The sequence below is a fragment of the Giraffa tippelskirchi genome, chromosome 6, assembly GCF_054371585.1.
Source record: "Giraffa tippelskirchi isolate mGirTip1 chromosome 6, T2T-mGirTip1v1.2.pri, whole genome shotgun sequence".
Classification (NCBI taxonomy): Eukaryota; Metazoa; Chordata; class Mammalia; order Artiodactyla; family Giraffidae; genus Giraffa; species Giraffa tippelskirchi.
The window spans coordinates 97,829,307-97,847,277 of record NC_137280.1 but is presented as its reverse complement, the minus strand read 5'-3'; the positions used below and the strand labels follow the sequence as shown (position 1 = coordinate 97,847,277).

Sequence of the window (17,971 nt, the reverse complement as noted above, 5' to 3'; positions counted from 1 at the left end):
AACCAAATATGTTGAGAGGAAAAGAAAGAAAGACTAGATACGCAAAGTTAAATAGAAGTAGATAAAGAAGATTTATACATATTAAAGATTAGCAAGGGGAAAAGAACAGTGCGAAAAGCAAACATGGGAATAAATGTAGAAAAATAATAATAGATTTTAAAAATTAAAATTAATTAAAAGGGGGAAAAAAGGAAAACTCGCCAGAACTGCAAAAGCCCAATGTAGAGGCAGAGGTTTACAACAATAAAAAAATGTGACTGAGAAAAAAAAGAAAAGAAAAAAGCTCAAAAGCTTAATTAGATTTCATAGTGCCAATAAAATTGACAACTACAATGGGGCAGGGAGAAAAAAGGAGGACAAAAATTCAAAAGAATCTACAGAATAAGTCAAAACATAAGAATAATAAATGTTTTTCTTGAGTCACTGCTGTCAGAGTCCTTTCCCTTGCTGGGAGTCACAGACCACCTCACCTCCCTAGGATGCCCTCTTAACACTGTGCTGATCTCTGGACCTGCTGTGGGGGCAGCAGCTCAGATCCTAATCTGGTCCTACTCCTCTCTGTGTTTTTTCCTCCAGTGTCCACAGCTATCAGAACTATTGTGTTTTCTTTTGTGGGAGCGCTCAATGACCCTTTATATATTCCACAGACACAGAGTCTGCCTAGTTGATCATGTGGATTTAATCTGCAGCTTGTACATCTGGTGGGAGGGTTTTGGGTCTTCTTCCTTAGTTACACTGCCCATGGGTTTCAATTGTGGGTTTATTTCTACCTCTGCATGTGGGTCATCCACTGGGGTTTGCTCCTGAGGCTGCTCTGGATGACTTGGGTCTACCCCAGTGAGGACCAGGTGTGGAGGTGGTGCAGCTGCTTGGGTCGCAGGGGTTCTGGAAGCACCAGGTACTCAGGGGAGTCAGGGGCTAGGGCAGCAGGAAATACAGTGCTCTAGAAGGGTATGGCAACCAGTATTGGCCAATACACTTCAGTATTCTTGCTTGGAGAAGCCCCCTCCCTGACAGAGAAGCCTAGCAGGCCACAGTCTACAGGGTCGCAAAGAGTCAGACACTACCGAAGCGACCCTGCGCGCATAGGCGTAACACTTTTTTTTGCCTGTGGCAGCTGTTCCCTAGTGAGAGTTGAGTGTGAAGGTGGCGCAGCTGCTTGGCTTGCGGGGACCCTTGCAGCACCAAGTGTGCAGGGACACAGACTGCCTCTGCCGAGGAGTTATGGCCCTATCAGAGCCTTTTTTCTATCCTCTTGGAGCTGGCGATCAGAAGACCTCTTTGGCCCGTCTCTCTCTGCAGCTCCGCACAATCACGCACGGAGAGGGCGTCCTTGCCTGGGGTCCTTCTCTGCTGTTCGGCGCATCAGGCACATAGAAGGGCCCCCCTGGCTGGGGTCCTACTCTGTAGTTCAGTGCGTCAGGCGTTTGATGGGCCAACCTCTCTATTGTTCAGCTGCACATACTGGCATGTGGGGGAGAGAGGCTATGGTGATGGCTCCACCCCCTACACGTGACTCAGCAGTATGGCCTTGCTTCCATAGCTGCCCCACTTTCCTCCTCAGGCATTTCCCACCATAATCTCCCCCCTCACATCCCCTCCGTCTCTCTGCAGTCAACAGAAGCCCTCGCCGGGGGTACTGCTCCACAATCCCTAAACTCCAGCCCCCAGCCGCTGTGCCGTCTGGGATATGTATGGCTGCAGCAAGGACTGATTCTCATTCCATTTAGGCTGCCACAGATCAGCTGTTTTACTCTCAGCCTTAAATGTTTCTCCTCTGACTCAGACAATTGCTTCAATGTGGGGACCGGACCTCTGCTTCAGTTCCCCCACCTGCTGAAGGCACGTACGGTCCTACTAACACTCCTGTTTTTCCCGCTAGTTCCTTCCTCCTACTGAGTTTTGCGTGAATCAATACATTCTTTTCTGCCGGTCATGTACTCCTGTCCACTCTCAGCTGGTGTTCTGCATATACTTCTATGTCTGAAGGTATATTCCTGATGTATCCGTGGAGAGAGATGTACTCCACATATACCTACTCCTACACCATCCTGTTCTCCACATGTATCTTTTCAAATTATAATTTTGTCTGGATATATTCCCAGGAGTGGGGCTGCTCAATTATATGGCCAACTCTAGTTTTCTGAGGAGCCTCCATACTATTTTCCATAGTGGCTGCACCAAATTTACATTGTTATCAATAGTGTAGGATTCCCTTCCCCCTCCCACTCCACCATAAATATTTAATTCTTGAACTTAAATCTGTTCATTAAGATTATTTTCCTTCCTGCTATCTTAGGTCTTCAAATCTCTTTACCTTCCTTTCATTTTATTTCTCCCATCAGAATTTTTTCATTTTCCTTGGACAAATCTCACATATCAAGTTAAATTGATTTTTAAGTAGGTAATGGAAGGTTTTGGTCACTATTATGAATAAATTACATTAAATTTTTTAATTAAGCAATACATGAACATATTCCTAATACAAAAAAAATTTAAAAACACAAACATACATAAAGCAAAGAGAAAGCTCCCTACAGCCCTTTCTTTCAATCTTATTTCCCCTTCACTAAATGTAACCACTATTAAATGTCTTTTCATTCTTTACTCCACATACACACATGTGAACACACACACAATACCTAAATATATAATAGTTTAATAATGTGGCTTTCTTAATACATATATAAATAGGATAATGCAGTACATATTTTGCTAGTTAGCTTTCTTTTTCACTTACATCTGTAAAGTCTTTCCAGTCTCTACATGCAGATTTAACTCTGTTGTTTTTATAGCTTCATTATAGTCCATAGTATTTTTGCACCATAATTTATATAACCATTCTTTTACTGATGATTAGATTGCATCAAACTTCTTGCTCTTACAAATAATGCTGCAATAAGGTATTTTTTGTTCACATCAAAAAATACCTTTCTAGAATATATTCAATATATCTAGAAATAGAAACAGTGGGTCAAAGGACTGAATTCTTAAAATTTCAACAGATACACTTGTACTACCCTTCAAAAAGGCTGTATATTCCCATCACCACTGACTCAGAGTATCACCAACCTGGATATCCTTTCATCCAAACTGTTGAGTAAAATATCTCCCATTGTTGTTTAATATATATTTCCTGATTACTTGTGAAGTTGAACATCCTTTCATATACTTACTGCTGTGGATAGTTCTTCTGTGAACAACATATTCACATGTATCTTTTGCTCATTTTCCTATAAAAATTTTGGTCTTCTATTTTTCTATTATTTGGCTTTTAAGGAGGCAATTGATTTTTGAAAATTTTTGCTTCATTTCCCTGAGTTTGCTAGATTCTAGTCTAGTCACAAATTTTTTTTAAAAAAATGTTTACCTGAGACTGGTTCAAGATGGTACAGTAGAAGGACGTGCACTCATCTTTTCCTGCGAGAGCACTGAAATTGCAACTAGCTGTTGAACAAACAACAACAGGAAGACACTGGAACCCACCAAAAAAAAGATACCCACACATCCAAAGACAAAGGAGAAGCCTCAACGAGACGGTAGGAGGGGTGCAATCTCGATAAAATCAAATCTTAAACCCACTGGGTGGGCAAACCACAAACTGGAGAACAGTAATACCTAGGCCCCACATCAGGCTTTCCAGCCTGGGGATCCAACAAAGGGACTGGCAATCCCCAAGGAATCTGTCTTTGAAGGCCAGCAGGATTTGATTACAGGACTCCCACAGGACTGTGGGGAAACAGAGACTCCACTCTTGGAGGGCACAAATAAAACCCTGTGTGCACCAGGACCCAGAGGAAAGAAACAGTGAGCCCACAGGAGACTGAGCCAGATCTACCTGTGAGTGTTTGAGGGTCTCCTGCAGAGGTGTCAGTTGGCAGTGGCCCGTCACAGGAACAAGCGCACAGACAGCAGCAGTCTTGGGAGATGCATCTCGGCCTAAGTCCTCTTGGAGGCAGCCAAGAGCCCCATCATAGAACCTACAGACTCCAGGACTGGGTTGCCTCAAGCCAAACAACTAACAGGGAGGGAGTACAGCCCCCTCATCAGCAGACAACTGGATTAAAGTTTTACTGAGTATGGCCCTGCCAACCAGAGCAAGACCTAGTGTTCCCCAAAGCCAATCCCTACCATCCAGAAGCTTGTACAAGCCCCTTATCCTCATCCACCAGAAGGCAGAGAGAAAAAGCAGTAACTATAATCCTGTGTTCTCCAGAACTAATACCATAATCACAGAAAGCTAACCAGAATGAAAAGAAATAGGATTATGTCCCAGATGAAGGAACAAGATAAATCTCCAGAAAAACAACTAAATGAAGTGGGGATAGATAACCCTCTAGAAAAAGAACTCAGAATAATGACAGTGACAACAATCCAGGATCTCAGAAAAAGAATGGAGAAGATGCAAGAAATGTTTACCAAAGAACTAGAAGAACTAAAGAACAAACAAATAGAGATGAACAATACACTAGAAGGAATCAACAGCAGAATAACTAAGGCAGAAGAATGGATAAGTGACTCAGAAGACAAAATGGTGGACATCACTGCTGCAAAACAAAATATAGAAAAAAGAATGAAAAGAAATTAAGGCAGCCTAAGAGACCCCTGGGACAAGACTAAATGCACCAATTTTCACACTGTAGGGGTGCTAGAAGGAGAAGAGAGACAGGACCTGAGAAAATATCTGAAGAGATAACAACTGTAAACTTCCCTAACATGGGAAAGGAAATAAGTCAACCAAGTCCAGGATACACAGAGAGTCCCAGGACAAACCCAAGGAGGAACACACCAAGGCACATAGTAATCAGACAAAAATTAAAGACAAAACCAATAAAGGAAACAAGACAACATACAAAGGAAATTCCATAATGTTATCAGCTAATTTCTCAACAGAAACTCTACAAGCCAGAAAGGAATGGCAAGATATATTCCAAGTAATAAAAGGGAAGAACCTTCAATGAAGAATACTCTACCCAGCAAGACTCTCATTCAGATTTGATGGAGAAATCAAAAGCTTACCAAACAAGCAAAACCTAAGAGAATTCAGCACCATGAGACCAGCTGTGCAGCAAATGTTAAGGGAACTTAGGCAGGAACACAACAGAAGGAAAAGATCTACAAAAATAAACCTAAAACAATTAACAAAATGGTAATAGGATCATACATATCGATAATTACCTTAAATGTAAATGGATTAAATGCACCAACATAGACTGGCTGGCTTGGTGGATACAAAAACAAGACCCATATATATGTTGTCTATAAGAGCCCACCTCAGACCTACAGATACTTACAGATTGAAAGTAAGAGGATGGGTGAAAGTATTTCATGCAAACATCAATCGTAAGAAAACTGGAGCAGCAATACTCACATCAGAGAAAATAAACTTTAAAACAAAGATGGTTATAAGAGACAAAGGACACTACCATAATGATCAAGGGTTCAATCCAAGAAGATATAACAATTATAAATATATATGGACCCAACACAGGAGCACTTCAGTATGTAAGGCAAATACTAACAAACATAAAGGAAGAAATAGACAGTAACACTGGAGAAGGAAATGGCAACCCACTCCAGTACTCTTGCCTGGAAAATCCCATGGACGAAGGAGCCTGGTAGGCTACAGTCCATGGGGTCACTACGAGTCAGACACGACTGAGTGACTTCACTTTCACTTTTCACTTGCATGCACTGGAGAAGGAAATGGCAACCCACTCCAATGTTCTTGCCTGGAGAATACTAGGGATGGAGGAGCCTGGTGGGCTGCCGTCTATGGGATCGCACAGAGTCAGACATGACTGAAGCGACTTAGCAGCAGCAGCAGCAGACAGTAACATAATAACAGTGGGGTACTTTAATACTCCACTTCTATCAATGGACAGATCATCCAGACAGAAAATCAATAAGGAAACACAGGCCTTAAATGACACTATAGACGAGTTGGATTTAATTCATATTTATAGAATATTCCATCCAAAAGCAGCAGACTATGCATTTTTCTCAAGTGCACACAGAACATTCTCCAGGACTGACCACATGCTGGGCCACAAGGCGAGCTTCAGTAAATTTAAGAAAATCAAAAGCGTATCAAGCATCTTTGCTGATCACAATGCTGTAAGATTAGAAATAAACTACAAGACAAAAACTCTAAAAAACACAAACATATGTATTTAGCTAAATAATATTCTACTAAACAACCACTGAATCACTGAAAAAAATCAAAGAAGAAATTAAAAAAAATACTTAGAGACAAACAAAAATGAAAACACAATGGTCCAAAAAATAATGGGATGCAGCAAAAGCAGTTCTAAGGGGAAGTTGACAGCAATAAAATCCTACCTCAAGAAACAAAAATCTCAAATAAACAACCAGACTTTACACCTAAAACAACTAGAGAAAGAAGAACAAACAAAACTTAAAGTTAGTAGAAGGAAGGAAATCATAAAGATCAGAGAAGAAATACAGACAAAGAAAACAATCATAAAGATCAATGAAACTAAAAGCTGATTCTTTGAAAAGATAAACAAAATTGATAAACCTTTAGCCAGATTCATCAAGAAAAAAGGGAGAGGACTCAAATCAGTAAAATTAGAAATGGAAAAGGAGAAGTTATAACTAACTCCACAGAAATACCAAGGATTTTAAGAGACTACTATGAACAACTGTATGCCAATAAAATGGACAACCTGGAAGAAATGGACAAATTCTTAGAAAGGTACAGTCTCCCCAGAATGAACCAGGAAGAAATAGAAAGTATGAACAGATCAATCACAAGCACTGAAACTGTGATTAAAAATCTCCCAATAAACAAAAGTCCAGGACCTGATGGCTTCACAGACAAATTTTATCAAATATTTAGAGAAGAGTTAATACCTATCCTTTTGAAACTGTTCCAAGAAGTTCAATAGGAAGAAAAACTTCCAAACTCATTTTATGAAGCCACCATCACCCTGATACCAAAACCAGACAAAGATACCACAAAAAAAAGAAAATCATAGGCCAATACCACTGATGAACATAGATGTAAAAGTCCTCAACAAAATACTAGCAATTTATATCTAACAATACATAAAAAGATCATACACCATGATCAAGTGGGATTCATCACAGGGATGCAAGGATTTTTCAACATCCACAATCCATCACTGTAATACCACCTCAACAAACAGAAGAATAAAAGCCACATGACCATCTCAATAGATGCAGAAAAAGCTTTTGATAAAATTCAGCACATTTTATGATAAAAACTCTCCAGAAAGTGGGCACAGAGGGTATATACCTCAACATAAAAAAAGACCATATATGACAAGCCTACAGCTAGCAGCATATTCAATGGTGAAAAGCTCAAAGCATTCCCTGTAAGATCAGGAACAAAACAAGGATGTCCACTCTCACCACTTTAATTCAACATAGTTTTGGAAGTCCTAGCTACAGCAATCAGAAAAGAAAAAGAAATAAAGGAAATCCAAATTGGAAAAGAGTAAGTTAAACCGTCACTGTTTGCAGATGACATGATACCATAAGTAGATCCTAACAATGCTACCAGAAAACTACTAGAACTCATCAATGAATGTGGTAAAGTTGCAGGTTACAAAATTAATACACAGAAATCTGCTGCATTTCTATATACTAACAACAAAAGATCAGAAAGAGAATTTCAAGAAGCAATTCCATTTACCACTGTATCAAAAAGAATAAAATACCTACGAATAAACCTAAGGAATAAAATACCTAAGGAGACAAAAGATGTGTACTCTGAAAACTATAAGATGCTGATGAAAGAAATCAGAGAATACATAAACAGATGGAAAGATAAACCATGTTCGCAGAATGGAAGAATCAATATTGTCAAAATGACTACACTACCTAAGGCAATCTACAGATTCAATGCAATCCCTATCAAATTACCAATGACATTTTTCACAGAACTAGAATAACAAAAAGAAAATCTCAAAATTTGTATGGAGATACATAAGACCCCAAATAGCCAAAGCAACGTTGAAAAAGAAAAATGGAGCTGGAGGAATCAGGTGCCCTGATTTCGGACTATACTACAAAGCCACAATCATCAAAACAGTATGGTACTGGCACAAAAAAACAGAAATATAGATCAATGGAATAGGACAGAAAACCCAGAAATAAGCCCATGAACCTACGGTCAATTAGTCTACGACAAAGGAAGCAAGACCACACGATGTTGGAAGTCGGTCTCCTCATCAAATGGTGCTGAAAAAACTGAACAGCCACATGTCAAAAAATGAACTTACATCATTCCTTAACTCCATACACAAAAATAAGCTCAAAATGGATTAAAGACCTAAATGTGAGAAGGGACACTATAAAACTCCTAGAAGAAAACATAGGCAGAACACCCTCAGACATAAATCACAGCAACATCTTTTTTGATCCATCTCCCAGAATAATGGAAATAAAAACAAAAATAAACAAATGGGATAACCAACAAGGACCTATTGTACAGCACATGGGACTCTGCTCAATGTTATGTGCCAGCCTAGATGGGAGGAGGGTTTGAGGAAGAATGGATACATGTGTATCTATGACTGAGTACCTTTGCTGTTCACTTGAAACCACCACAACATTGTTAAGGGGCTATATACCCCAATACAAAATACAAAGTTTCATGTTTAAAAAAATAGGTTTACTTTCTATGTTCATATCTTTTACCTCAAACTTCTAATTGCTGTTAGCAACATCATTAGTGATTTTGGGCAGTGATTTATTTTTGGGGGGCTCCAAAAATCACTGCTGATGGTGACTGCAGCCATGAAACTAAAAGACTCTTACTCCTTGGAAGGAAGGTTATGGCCAACCTAGATAGCATATTTAAAAGCAGAGACATTACTTTGCCAACAAAAGTCCGTCTAGTCAAGGCTATGGTTTTTCCAGTGGTCATGTATGGATGTGAGAGTTGGATGGTGAAGAAAGCTGAGCGCTGAAGAATTGATGCTTTTGAACTGTGGTGTTGGAGAAAACTCTTGAGAGTCCCTTGGACTGCAAGGAGATCCAATCAATCCATCCTAAAAGAGATCAGTCCTGGGTGTTCATTGGAAGGTCTGATGTTGAGGCTGAAACTCCAATACTTTGGCCACCTCATGCGAAGGGTTGACTCATTGGAAAAGACCCTAATGCTGGGTAGGATTGGGGGCAGGAGGAGAAGGGGACGACAGAGGATGAGATGGTTGGATAGCATCACTGACTCGATGGACATGGGTTTGGGTAGACTCCGGGAGTTGGTGATGGAGAGAGAGGCCTGGCGTGCTGCAATTCATGGGGTCGCAAAGAGTCGGACACGACTGAGCGACTTAACTGAACTGAACTGAACATCATTAGTACTGAGCCAAGGAGGGGGTGGGGAGAGAGAGATCAGCAATATTGCAGAAGTTTTTTATTCTTTATAAAAAACTTGAAACTTACTAAAAAGAATGCCACTTTGTTTGCTTTCTTAGCAATAAAAGGCAGGCATTATAGTGCTGGGTTTTTTTTTTAAGCTGAATATATATTTTTAATTTAATTGGAGGACACTTGCTTTACAATGTTGTGTTGGTTTTTGCCTTACAACAACATGAATCAGCCATGACTATATATATATATACACACACACACACACACATATGTGTACATATATGTGTGTGTATATATATATATATGAATTGAAGTGAAGTGTAAAGTGAAAGTCACTCAGTCATATCCCACTCTTTGCAACGCCATGGACTATACAGTCCACGGAATTCTCCAAGCCAGAATACTGGAGCGAGTAGCCGTTCCCTTCTCCAGGTGATCTTCCCAACCCAGGAATCAAACCCAGGTCTCCCGCACTGCTGGCAGATTTTTTACCATCTGAGCCACAAGGGGAGCCCATATATATATATATCACCTCCCTCCCAACCTCGCTCTGCCAATTCCACCCCTCTTGGTTGTCACAAAGCACCAGGCTGGGCTCTGTGTTGCAGAGCAGCTTCCCACTAGCTATCTGTTTTACACATGGTAGTACACATATGTCAATGCTACTTTCACAATACATCCCACCCTCTCCTTCCCCTGTTGTGGCCCACAAGTCTGTTGTTCTCTACATCTGTGTCTACTGGTGCCCTGCAAATAGGTTCATCAGTACCATTTTTCTAGATTCTATATATGTGTGTTAATATACAGTATTTGTTTTTCTCTTTCTGACTTACTTCACTCTGTATAATAGGCTCTAGGTTCATCCACCTCAGTTCGACTAACTCACATTCGTTCCTCTTTGTGGCTGAGTGGTTACTGCTGACTAACAGTGTAGAATCACATACTCACTCTGACACTTATTAACTAGTATATGACCTTAGATAATTTACTTTAAATGTCAGTTTTCTCAGCCATAACATAGGAATTTAGTACCTTAATAAAGTCCATTCTGAGGATTAAGAGAGACCATTCTTACAGAGCATTTGCACAAGCACTTGCCACATGGTAAGTACTCAATAAATGTTACCAATATTATTACAGCTAACAAGAGACAGTGATATGCGAGTCTCAGATACAGCATTATCAATAAGCAACAAAATTTTGGACAGCATAGAGAGCAATCTGTGATATCTTTCATTTGTATATGCTTTCCACACAGTAAATAATCAAAGAGAAATGGTTTACAAGAAACCTAAAAATCCAATCTTTATGGTGCAAAGTGCCATACCAACTTTGCTTCTAAACCAGACTACTCAACATGTAACTGTTTAATCACAATTAAGCACCACACTTACGATTCTTGTGGCCCAGTGTCATAATTCTATCCATATCATCAGCATTATTGACCACATAAGCTGATAAATCCTTGATATAAACTCCCACATCAGGTCTTTCTTTAACCTTGGAAAAAAAAAAAAATACAGATTTTACACATATATCTACAATTCTTCCACAGTTATTTGCCGAATATCTACTACATGTTGGATGCTGCTAGATAGTGAGGATAGGGTGATGAACAAGGCAGAATTTCTACAAGGTGGAAGTAAAAATCTGCAGGGAGAACATACAAATAAATAATTACACACAAAAATTATTTTAACTGTGATAATGCCATGAAAAAAAAAATACAGGAGACTACAGGAGAATACATATGGAGAGACTTAAGCTAGTGAAGCAGGGACAGGGTAAGTTTCCCCAAGATGATGTTTAAGCTAAGACATGAAGAAATAGAAGGTTCAATCTGTGTTAGAATAGGATGAAAGAGTATGTGCAAGAAGCCTGAAATAAGAAAAAACTACGTAATTTAAAAAATGAAAACTAAACAAACAAAAGCCAAGTACAGAGTAGGCAGCACAGGAGAAACAGGTGGGATAGCTGGCTAAAGAGGCAAGCAGAAATAAGACTAAGCATAGTTATTGGACAAATTTGATTCTACTGAACTATAGTTGATTTAAAATGTTGTGCTAGCTTCTGGTATACAGCAAGGTGACTCAGATTACATATACACATATTCTTTTTCATATTCTTTTCCATTCTGGTTATTACAGGATATTGAATATAGTTCCCTGTACCATATGGTAGGACTTTGTTGCTTTTTATTCTATATGTAATAGTTTGCACTTGCTAATTTCAAACCCCTAATCCATCCCTCCCACACTCCCCCCACCTTGGCAGCCACAAGTCTATTTTCTATGTGAGTCTGTTTCTGTCTCACAAATAAGTTAATTTTGAGCTATATCTTAGATTCTACAAAAAGCCAACATTGTGGTACTTGTCTGACTTGCTTCACTTAAAGTCTGATAATCTCAAGGTTCATCCATGCTGCTGTAAATGGCATTATTTCATTCCTTTTAATGACTGAGTAGTATTCCATTGCACATATACACCACATTTTCTTTATCCATTCATCTGTCAATGAACATTTAGCTTGCTTCCATGTGTTGGCTACTATAAATAGTGCTGCTGTTTATATTCTGACTTGGACCCTCTATCCATATCCTTCTCTGCTTCACCAAGAAATTAGTGTCCACTTAAAAAATATGCACAACCTAAAGTCAAGAACTGTGTTTTTATTCAGTGGACATACTGAAGATTTAAGCCCGAGAGACAGCCTCTCAGATGGCTCTGAGAGACTGTTCAGAAGAGGTAAGGGAGCATGTATATTTTCAAATTAGAGTTCTGACTGGATATATACACAGGAATGGAATTGCTGAGTAACTTGGCAACTCTACTTTTAGTTTTCTGAGGAATCTCCACAGTTTTTCATAGTGGCTGCACCAATTTACATGCCCAACAGTGCAGGAGGGCTCCCTTTTCTGCACACCATCTCCAGCATTTACAAACTCTTTAATGATGGCCATTCTGACTGCTGTGAGGTGATACCTCACTGTAGTTTTGATTTGCTCTTCTCTAATTATTGGTCTTTATCTTAACAGCGATTTGAAACCACTAGAGTATTTCACACAGGTGAGTGAAATAATCAGATCTATGGTATCCATGTAAAAATATTATCTTTCTGTGAGTAACCTTATGAGAACTTTGACCCAACTTGAAGGTTGTATTTAGGATATGTGTATCTAAAATACATGTAGTATTTTAATACTAATTGTAAAATATACATAGAAATATAAAATTCATTTTGCATGGACTAGAAGTCACCTCCAAAAATCAACAGAATAAAGCGAAACTGAGGTAGAGGTCTGTGGCTGCCAGTGGGGCAAGCCATTTCCACAGGTAGTAAGACCTCACAGACAAAGATGACAAAAGTTTAAAAAACAATATCAGAGACAAAGTCACAAAAGCAAATACTCTGAATTCTAGGTGTTGATTTTAAATCAAACTAGCATTTGGGAGTTTTTTATAAGATATATTTATACATTACAAAAACTGCCTTTTCTCTGTCATGGGATATATGTTAATTCCTAATTTTAGTAGCAGTAAATAAATGTGTTGGTCTCCATAAAGCAGTGGGTTTCAGACTGTGCTCTGACAAGCCCTAGATGGCCTAGTGGTGGCAATGAGGGGGCCACAGTGTGAGTATGGGGTTTTTCAGACCCAGACAAATTCTAAAGACAACTTTACTTTCATGTATTTTATAGATTGGGCTTCCACATAAGGTCTGGTTTCATTCAAGTGTTAAAATGCTTTAAATCTTCATTTGAATATTACTGGTCTATATCAATGCTCAGAAAAATCTATGTTAAAAAATAATGTGCATATTTCTAATGTGGAAAAGTGGTATCTCTGGAAAAAAATCATGCACTTGGATGTCATGAAAATGTCCAATTGCAATGAAAGTTTTTAATCATGTACTTTTACTTTCTATGCTTATCTTACTGCAGACGGGAAATATTCTTCAAACTGGCATCAGTCTGCAAAGTCTAAGGTCATTTCCAATCACAAGCTATTAATTCTATATTCAATTACTAAGCATATATAAATTATATATGAAAGGTGAAAAAATTGAATATGATTCTGAAATAAAGCAGGACCCTGAGACAAGATGGTGGAGCAGAAGGATGTGAGCTCACACCATATTAAGAAAACACCAAAGTCACAACTAACTGGTGAACCACCACCATCAACAACAAAAAAAAAAACACTGAAACTTACCAAAACAGATATCCTATATTCAAAGACAAAGGAGAAGCCACAAGACATAGAAGGGGTGCAATCACAATAAAATCAAATCCCATATGCGCCAGGTGGGCAACACACAAACTGGGAAATAATTACATCACAGAGGTCTTCCCACAAGAGTGAAAGTTCTGAGCCCCATATCAGGCTCCTCATCCTGGGGTCTGGCATTGGGAGGAGAGGCCCACAGAGCACAGGACTAGGGGAAAGAGAAACTCTACTCTTGGAGGGCACACACAAGGTCTCATGCAGAACAGTATCCAGGGGAAAAAGCAGTGACCTTATAGAAGCCTGGGCCAGACCTACCTGCTGGTCTTAGAGAATCTCCTAGGTAGCCAGGGGGCCACTATGGATTACTGTGTGGAAAAGACACTAGCAGCAATAGTTCTGGGAAGTACTCACTGATGTGAGCCCTCCTGGAGGCCATCATTTTCTCACAAGACCCAAACCCACCCAACAGCCAGTAGGTCCCTGTGCTGGGACACCTCAGGCCAAATGACCAACAGGGCAGTAACACAGCCTCACCCATCAGCAGACAGACTGCATAAAATCTTACTACAGCTGCCTGTTAAACACACCCTTTGACACAGCACTGTCCACCAGAGGTACATGGTCCATCTCTACCCTCCAGTGGGCAAGAAACAGTCCCTCCCACCAGGAAGTCTGCACAAGCCTCTTAGATCAGCCTCATCCACCAGTGGGCAGATAGCAGAAGCAATAGTAACTATAACCCTGCAGCTGGTGGAATGGAAACAGCAATCACATAAAGGCAGGCAAAATGAGACGGCAGGAGAGTATGTCCCAGACAAAGAAACAAGATAAAAGTATAGCAAAACAACTAAGTGAAATGGAGATAGGCACTCTAACTGAAAAAGAATTCAGAGTAATGAGAGTAAAGATGATCCAACATTTCAAAAAATAATACAGGCATAGACCAAAAAGATACAGGAAATGTTTAGAAAGAGCTAGAAGATCTAAAAAACCGAGATGAACAACACAACAACTGAAATGAAAAACACAATAGAAGGAATCAGCAGCAGAGTAAATGAGATAGAAAAACAGGTAAGTAAGCTGGAAAACAGAATACTGGAAATCACTGCTGTGGAACAGAAAACAGAAAAAAAAGAAAAGAAATGATAACAGTATCAGACACCTCTGGGACAACATTAAACACACTGCCATTTGCATCAGGGGTTCTAGAAGGACCTGAAGAAATATTTGAAGAGGTAACAACTGAAAATTCCCCTAACATGGGAAAGGAAACAGTCACCCAAGTCCAAGAAGTACAGAAAGCCCCATGCAGGGTAAAGTGAAGAAGGAACGTGCCAAAACAAAACAGTAATCAAACTGACAAACAATAAAGACAAAGAGAAATATTAAAAGCAACAAGAAATAAGCAACACATAACATACAAGGGAATCTCCATAAGACAATCAGCTGGTTTTTCATCAGAGACTCTGCAGGCCAGAAGGGAGTGGCAAAATATATTTAAAGAGATGAAAGGGAAGAACCTACAACCAAGAATACTCTACCCAGCAAGACTCTTGTTCAGATTTGATGGAGAAATCAAAAGCTTACTAGACAAGCAAAACCTAACAGAATTCAGCACTGGCAGACCAGCTGTGCAACAAATGCTCAAGGAAAATCCCTAGGTGGAAAAGGACACAAATAGAAAAAAAGAAACTTACAAATGGAAGCACTCACCAGGAAAGGCAAACACACAGTAAAGGTAGGAAATACCCACACACAAATATGATATCATAATCGTTAAGAAGAAGAGAGCATAAAAGCAGGGTACTGGAAAGGACCAGCAAGTTAAATCAATCTCTTTGTATAAACTACTATATCAAAACCTCATGGTAACAGCAAATCAAAAGCCTACAATAGATATACACACAAAAATGAAAAAGGATTCCAAACACAACACTAAAATTAATCATTAAATCACAAAAAAAAGAGTGAATAAAAGAAGGGGAGCAAAAAGACCTACAAAAACAAATCCAACACAGTGAACATACATACCAATAATTACCTTAAATGTAAATGGATTTAAATACTCCAACCAAAACATATGGACTGGCTGAATGTATACAAAAACAAAACCTACATATATGTTGTCTACAACAGATCCATTTGAGATCTAGGGACACATACAGACTAAAAGTGATGAGGTGGAAAAAGGTATTCCATGCTAATGGAAATCAAAAGAAAGCTGGAGTAGCAATACTCATATCAGACAAAACAGAATTTAAACACTGTTACAAGAAACAAAGACAGACACTAACATAATGATTAAGGGATCAATCCAAGAAGAATATATAACAATTATAAATATATATGCACCCAACACAGAAGTACCTCAATATATAAGGCAAATGCTAAAACCAGGAGAAACTGACAGTAACACAGTAATTGTGAATCACTCACGTAGAGCCAGACATCCTGGAATGTGAAGTCAAGTGGGCCTTAGAAAGCATCACTACGAATAAAGCTAGTGGAAGTGATGGAATTCCAGTTGAGCTATTTCAAATCCTCAAAGGTGATGCTGTGAAAGTGCTGCACTCGATAGGCCAGCAAGTTTGGAAAACTCAGCAGTGGCCACAGGACTGGAAAAGGTCAGTTTTCATCCCAATCCCAAAGAAAGGCAATGCCAAAGAATGCTCAAACTACCGCACAATTGCACTCATCTCACATGCTAGTAAAGTAATGCTCAAAATTCTCCAAGCCAGGCTTCAGCAATACATGAACCGTGAACTTCCAGATGTTCCAGCTGGTTTTAGAAAAGGCAGAGGAACCAGAGATCAAATTGTCAATATCCGCTGGATCATCGAAAGAGCAAGAGAGTTCCAGAAAAACATCTATTTCTGCTTTATTGACTATGCCAAAGCCTTTGACTGTGTGGATCACAATAAACTGTGGAAAATTCTGAAAGAGATGGGAATACCAGACCATCTGACCTGTCTCTTGAGAAACCTGTATGCAGATCAGGAAGCAACAGTTAGAACTGGACATGGAACAACAGACTGGTTCCAAATAGGAAAAGGAGTACGTCAAGGCTGTATATTGTCACCCTGCTTATTTAACTTATATGCAGAGTACATCATGAGAAACGCTGGGCTGGAAGAAACACAAGCTGGAATCAAGATTGCCGGGAGAAATATCAATAACCTCAGATATGCGGATGACACCACCCTTATGGCAGAAAGTGAAGAAGAACTAAAGAGCCTCTTGATGAAGGTGAAAGAGGAGAGTGAAAAAGTTGGCTTAAAGCTCAACGTTCAGAAAACTAAGATCATGGCATCTGGTCCCATCACTTCATGGGAAATAGATGGGGAAACAGTGGAAACAGTGTCAGACTTTATTTTTTTGGGCTCCAGAATCACTGCTGATGGTGACTGCAGCCATGAAATTAAAAGACGCTTACTCCTTGGAAGGAAGGTTATGGCCAACCTAGATAGCATATTTAAAAGCAGAGACATTACTTTGCCAACAAAAGTCCGTCTAGTCAAGGCTATGGTTTTTCCAGTGGTCATGTATGGATGTGAGAGTTGGATGGTGAAGAAAGCCGAGCGCTGAAGAATTGATGCTTTTGAACTGTGGTGTTGGAGAAGACTCTTGAGAGTCCCTTGGACTGCAAGGAGATCCAATCAATCCATCCTAAAAGAGATCAGTCCTGGGTGTTCATTGGAAGGTCTGATGTTGAGGCTGAAACTCCAATACTTTGGCCACCTCATGCGAAGGGTTGACTCATTGGAAAAGACCCTAATGCTGGGTAGGATTGGGGGCGGGAGGAGAAGGGGACAACAGAGGATGAGATGGTTGGATGGCATCACCGACTCGATGGACATGGGTTTGGGTAGACTCCGGGAGCTGGTGATGGAGAGAGAGGCCTGGCATGCTGCAATTCATGGGGTCGCAAAGAGTCGGACATGACTGAGCAACTGAACTGAACTGAACTAAACACTCTACTTTCAACAATGGATAAATCATCCAGGCAGAAAATCAATAAGGAAAAATAGGCCTTAGATGACACTGGAACAGATAGACAACTGATTTTTATAGGGCATTTCATCCAAAAGCAGCAGAATATACATTCTTCTCAAGTGTACATGGAACATTTTCTAGGAATTGATCACATAATGGGTCACAAAGAAAGCCTCAGTAAATTTAACAAAATTGAAATCATATTAGGCATCTTTCTGACTACAATGCTATGAGATTAGAAATCAATACAAGAAAAAAAAAATGTAAAAAACACAAATACTTGGAGGCTAAACAATATGCTACTAAACAACCAATGGATCACTGAAGAAACCAGAGGAAATCAAAAAATACCTAGAGACAAATGAACATGAAAGCAAGAATATCC

General features: G+C 39.5%; 1 protein-coding gene across 22 annotated transcripts in view; it reads right to left on the bottom strand.

The window, feature by feature from the left end:
• The window catches only part of KIF3A (kinesin family member 3A), a 118,571-nt gene that overhangs the window by 62,495 nt on the left and 38,105 nt on the right, over nucleotides 1-17,971 (bottom strand). For all 22 annotated transcript variants that reach the window (XR_014056637.1, XR_014056638.1, XR_014056639.1 and 19 more), the window contains one exon: nucleotides 10,761-10,866. Coding sequence is in view for 14 of the 22 variants with exons in the window: in XM_081500085.1 (XP_081356211.1) it covers nucleotides 10,761-10,866 (106 nt within the window). In the remaining 8 variants the exon portion in view is untranslated. The remainder of the gene's footprint in view (nucleotides 1-10,760; nucleotides 10,867-17,971) is intronic.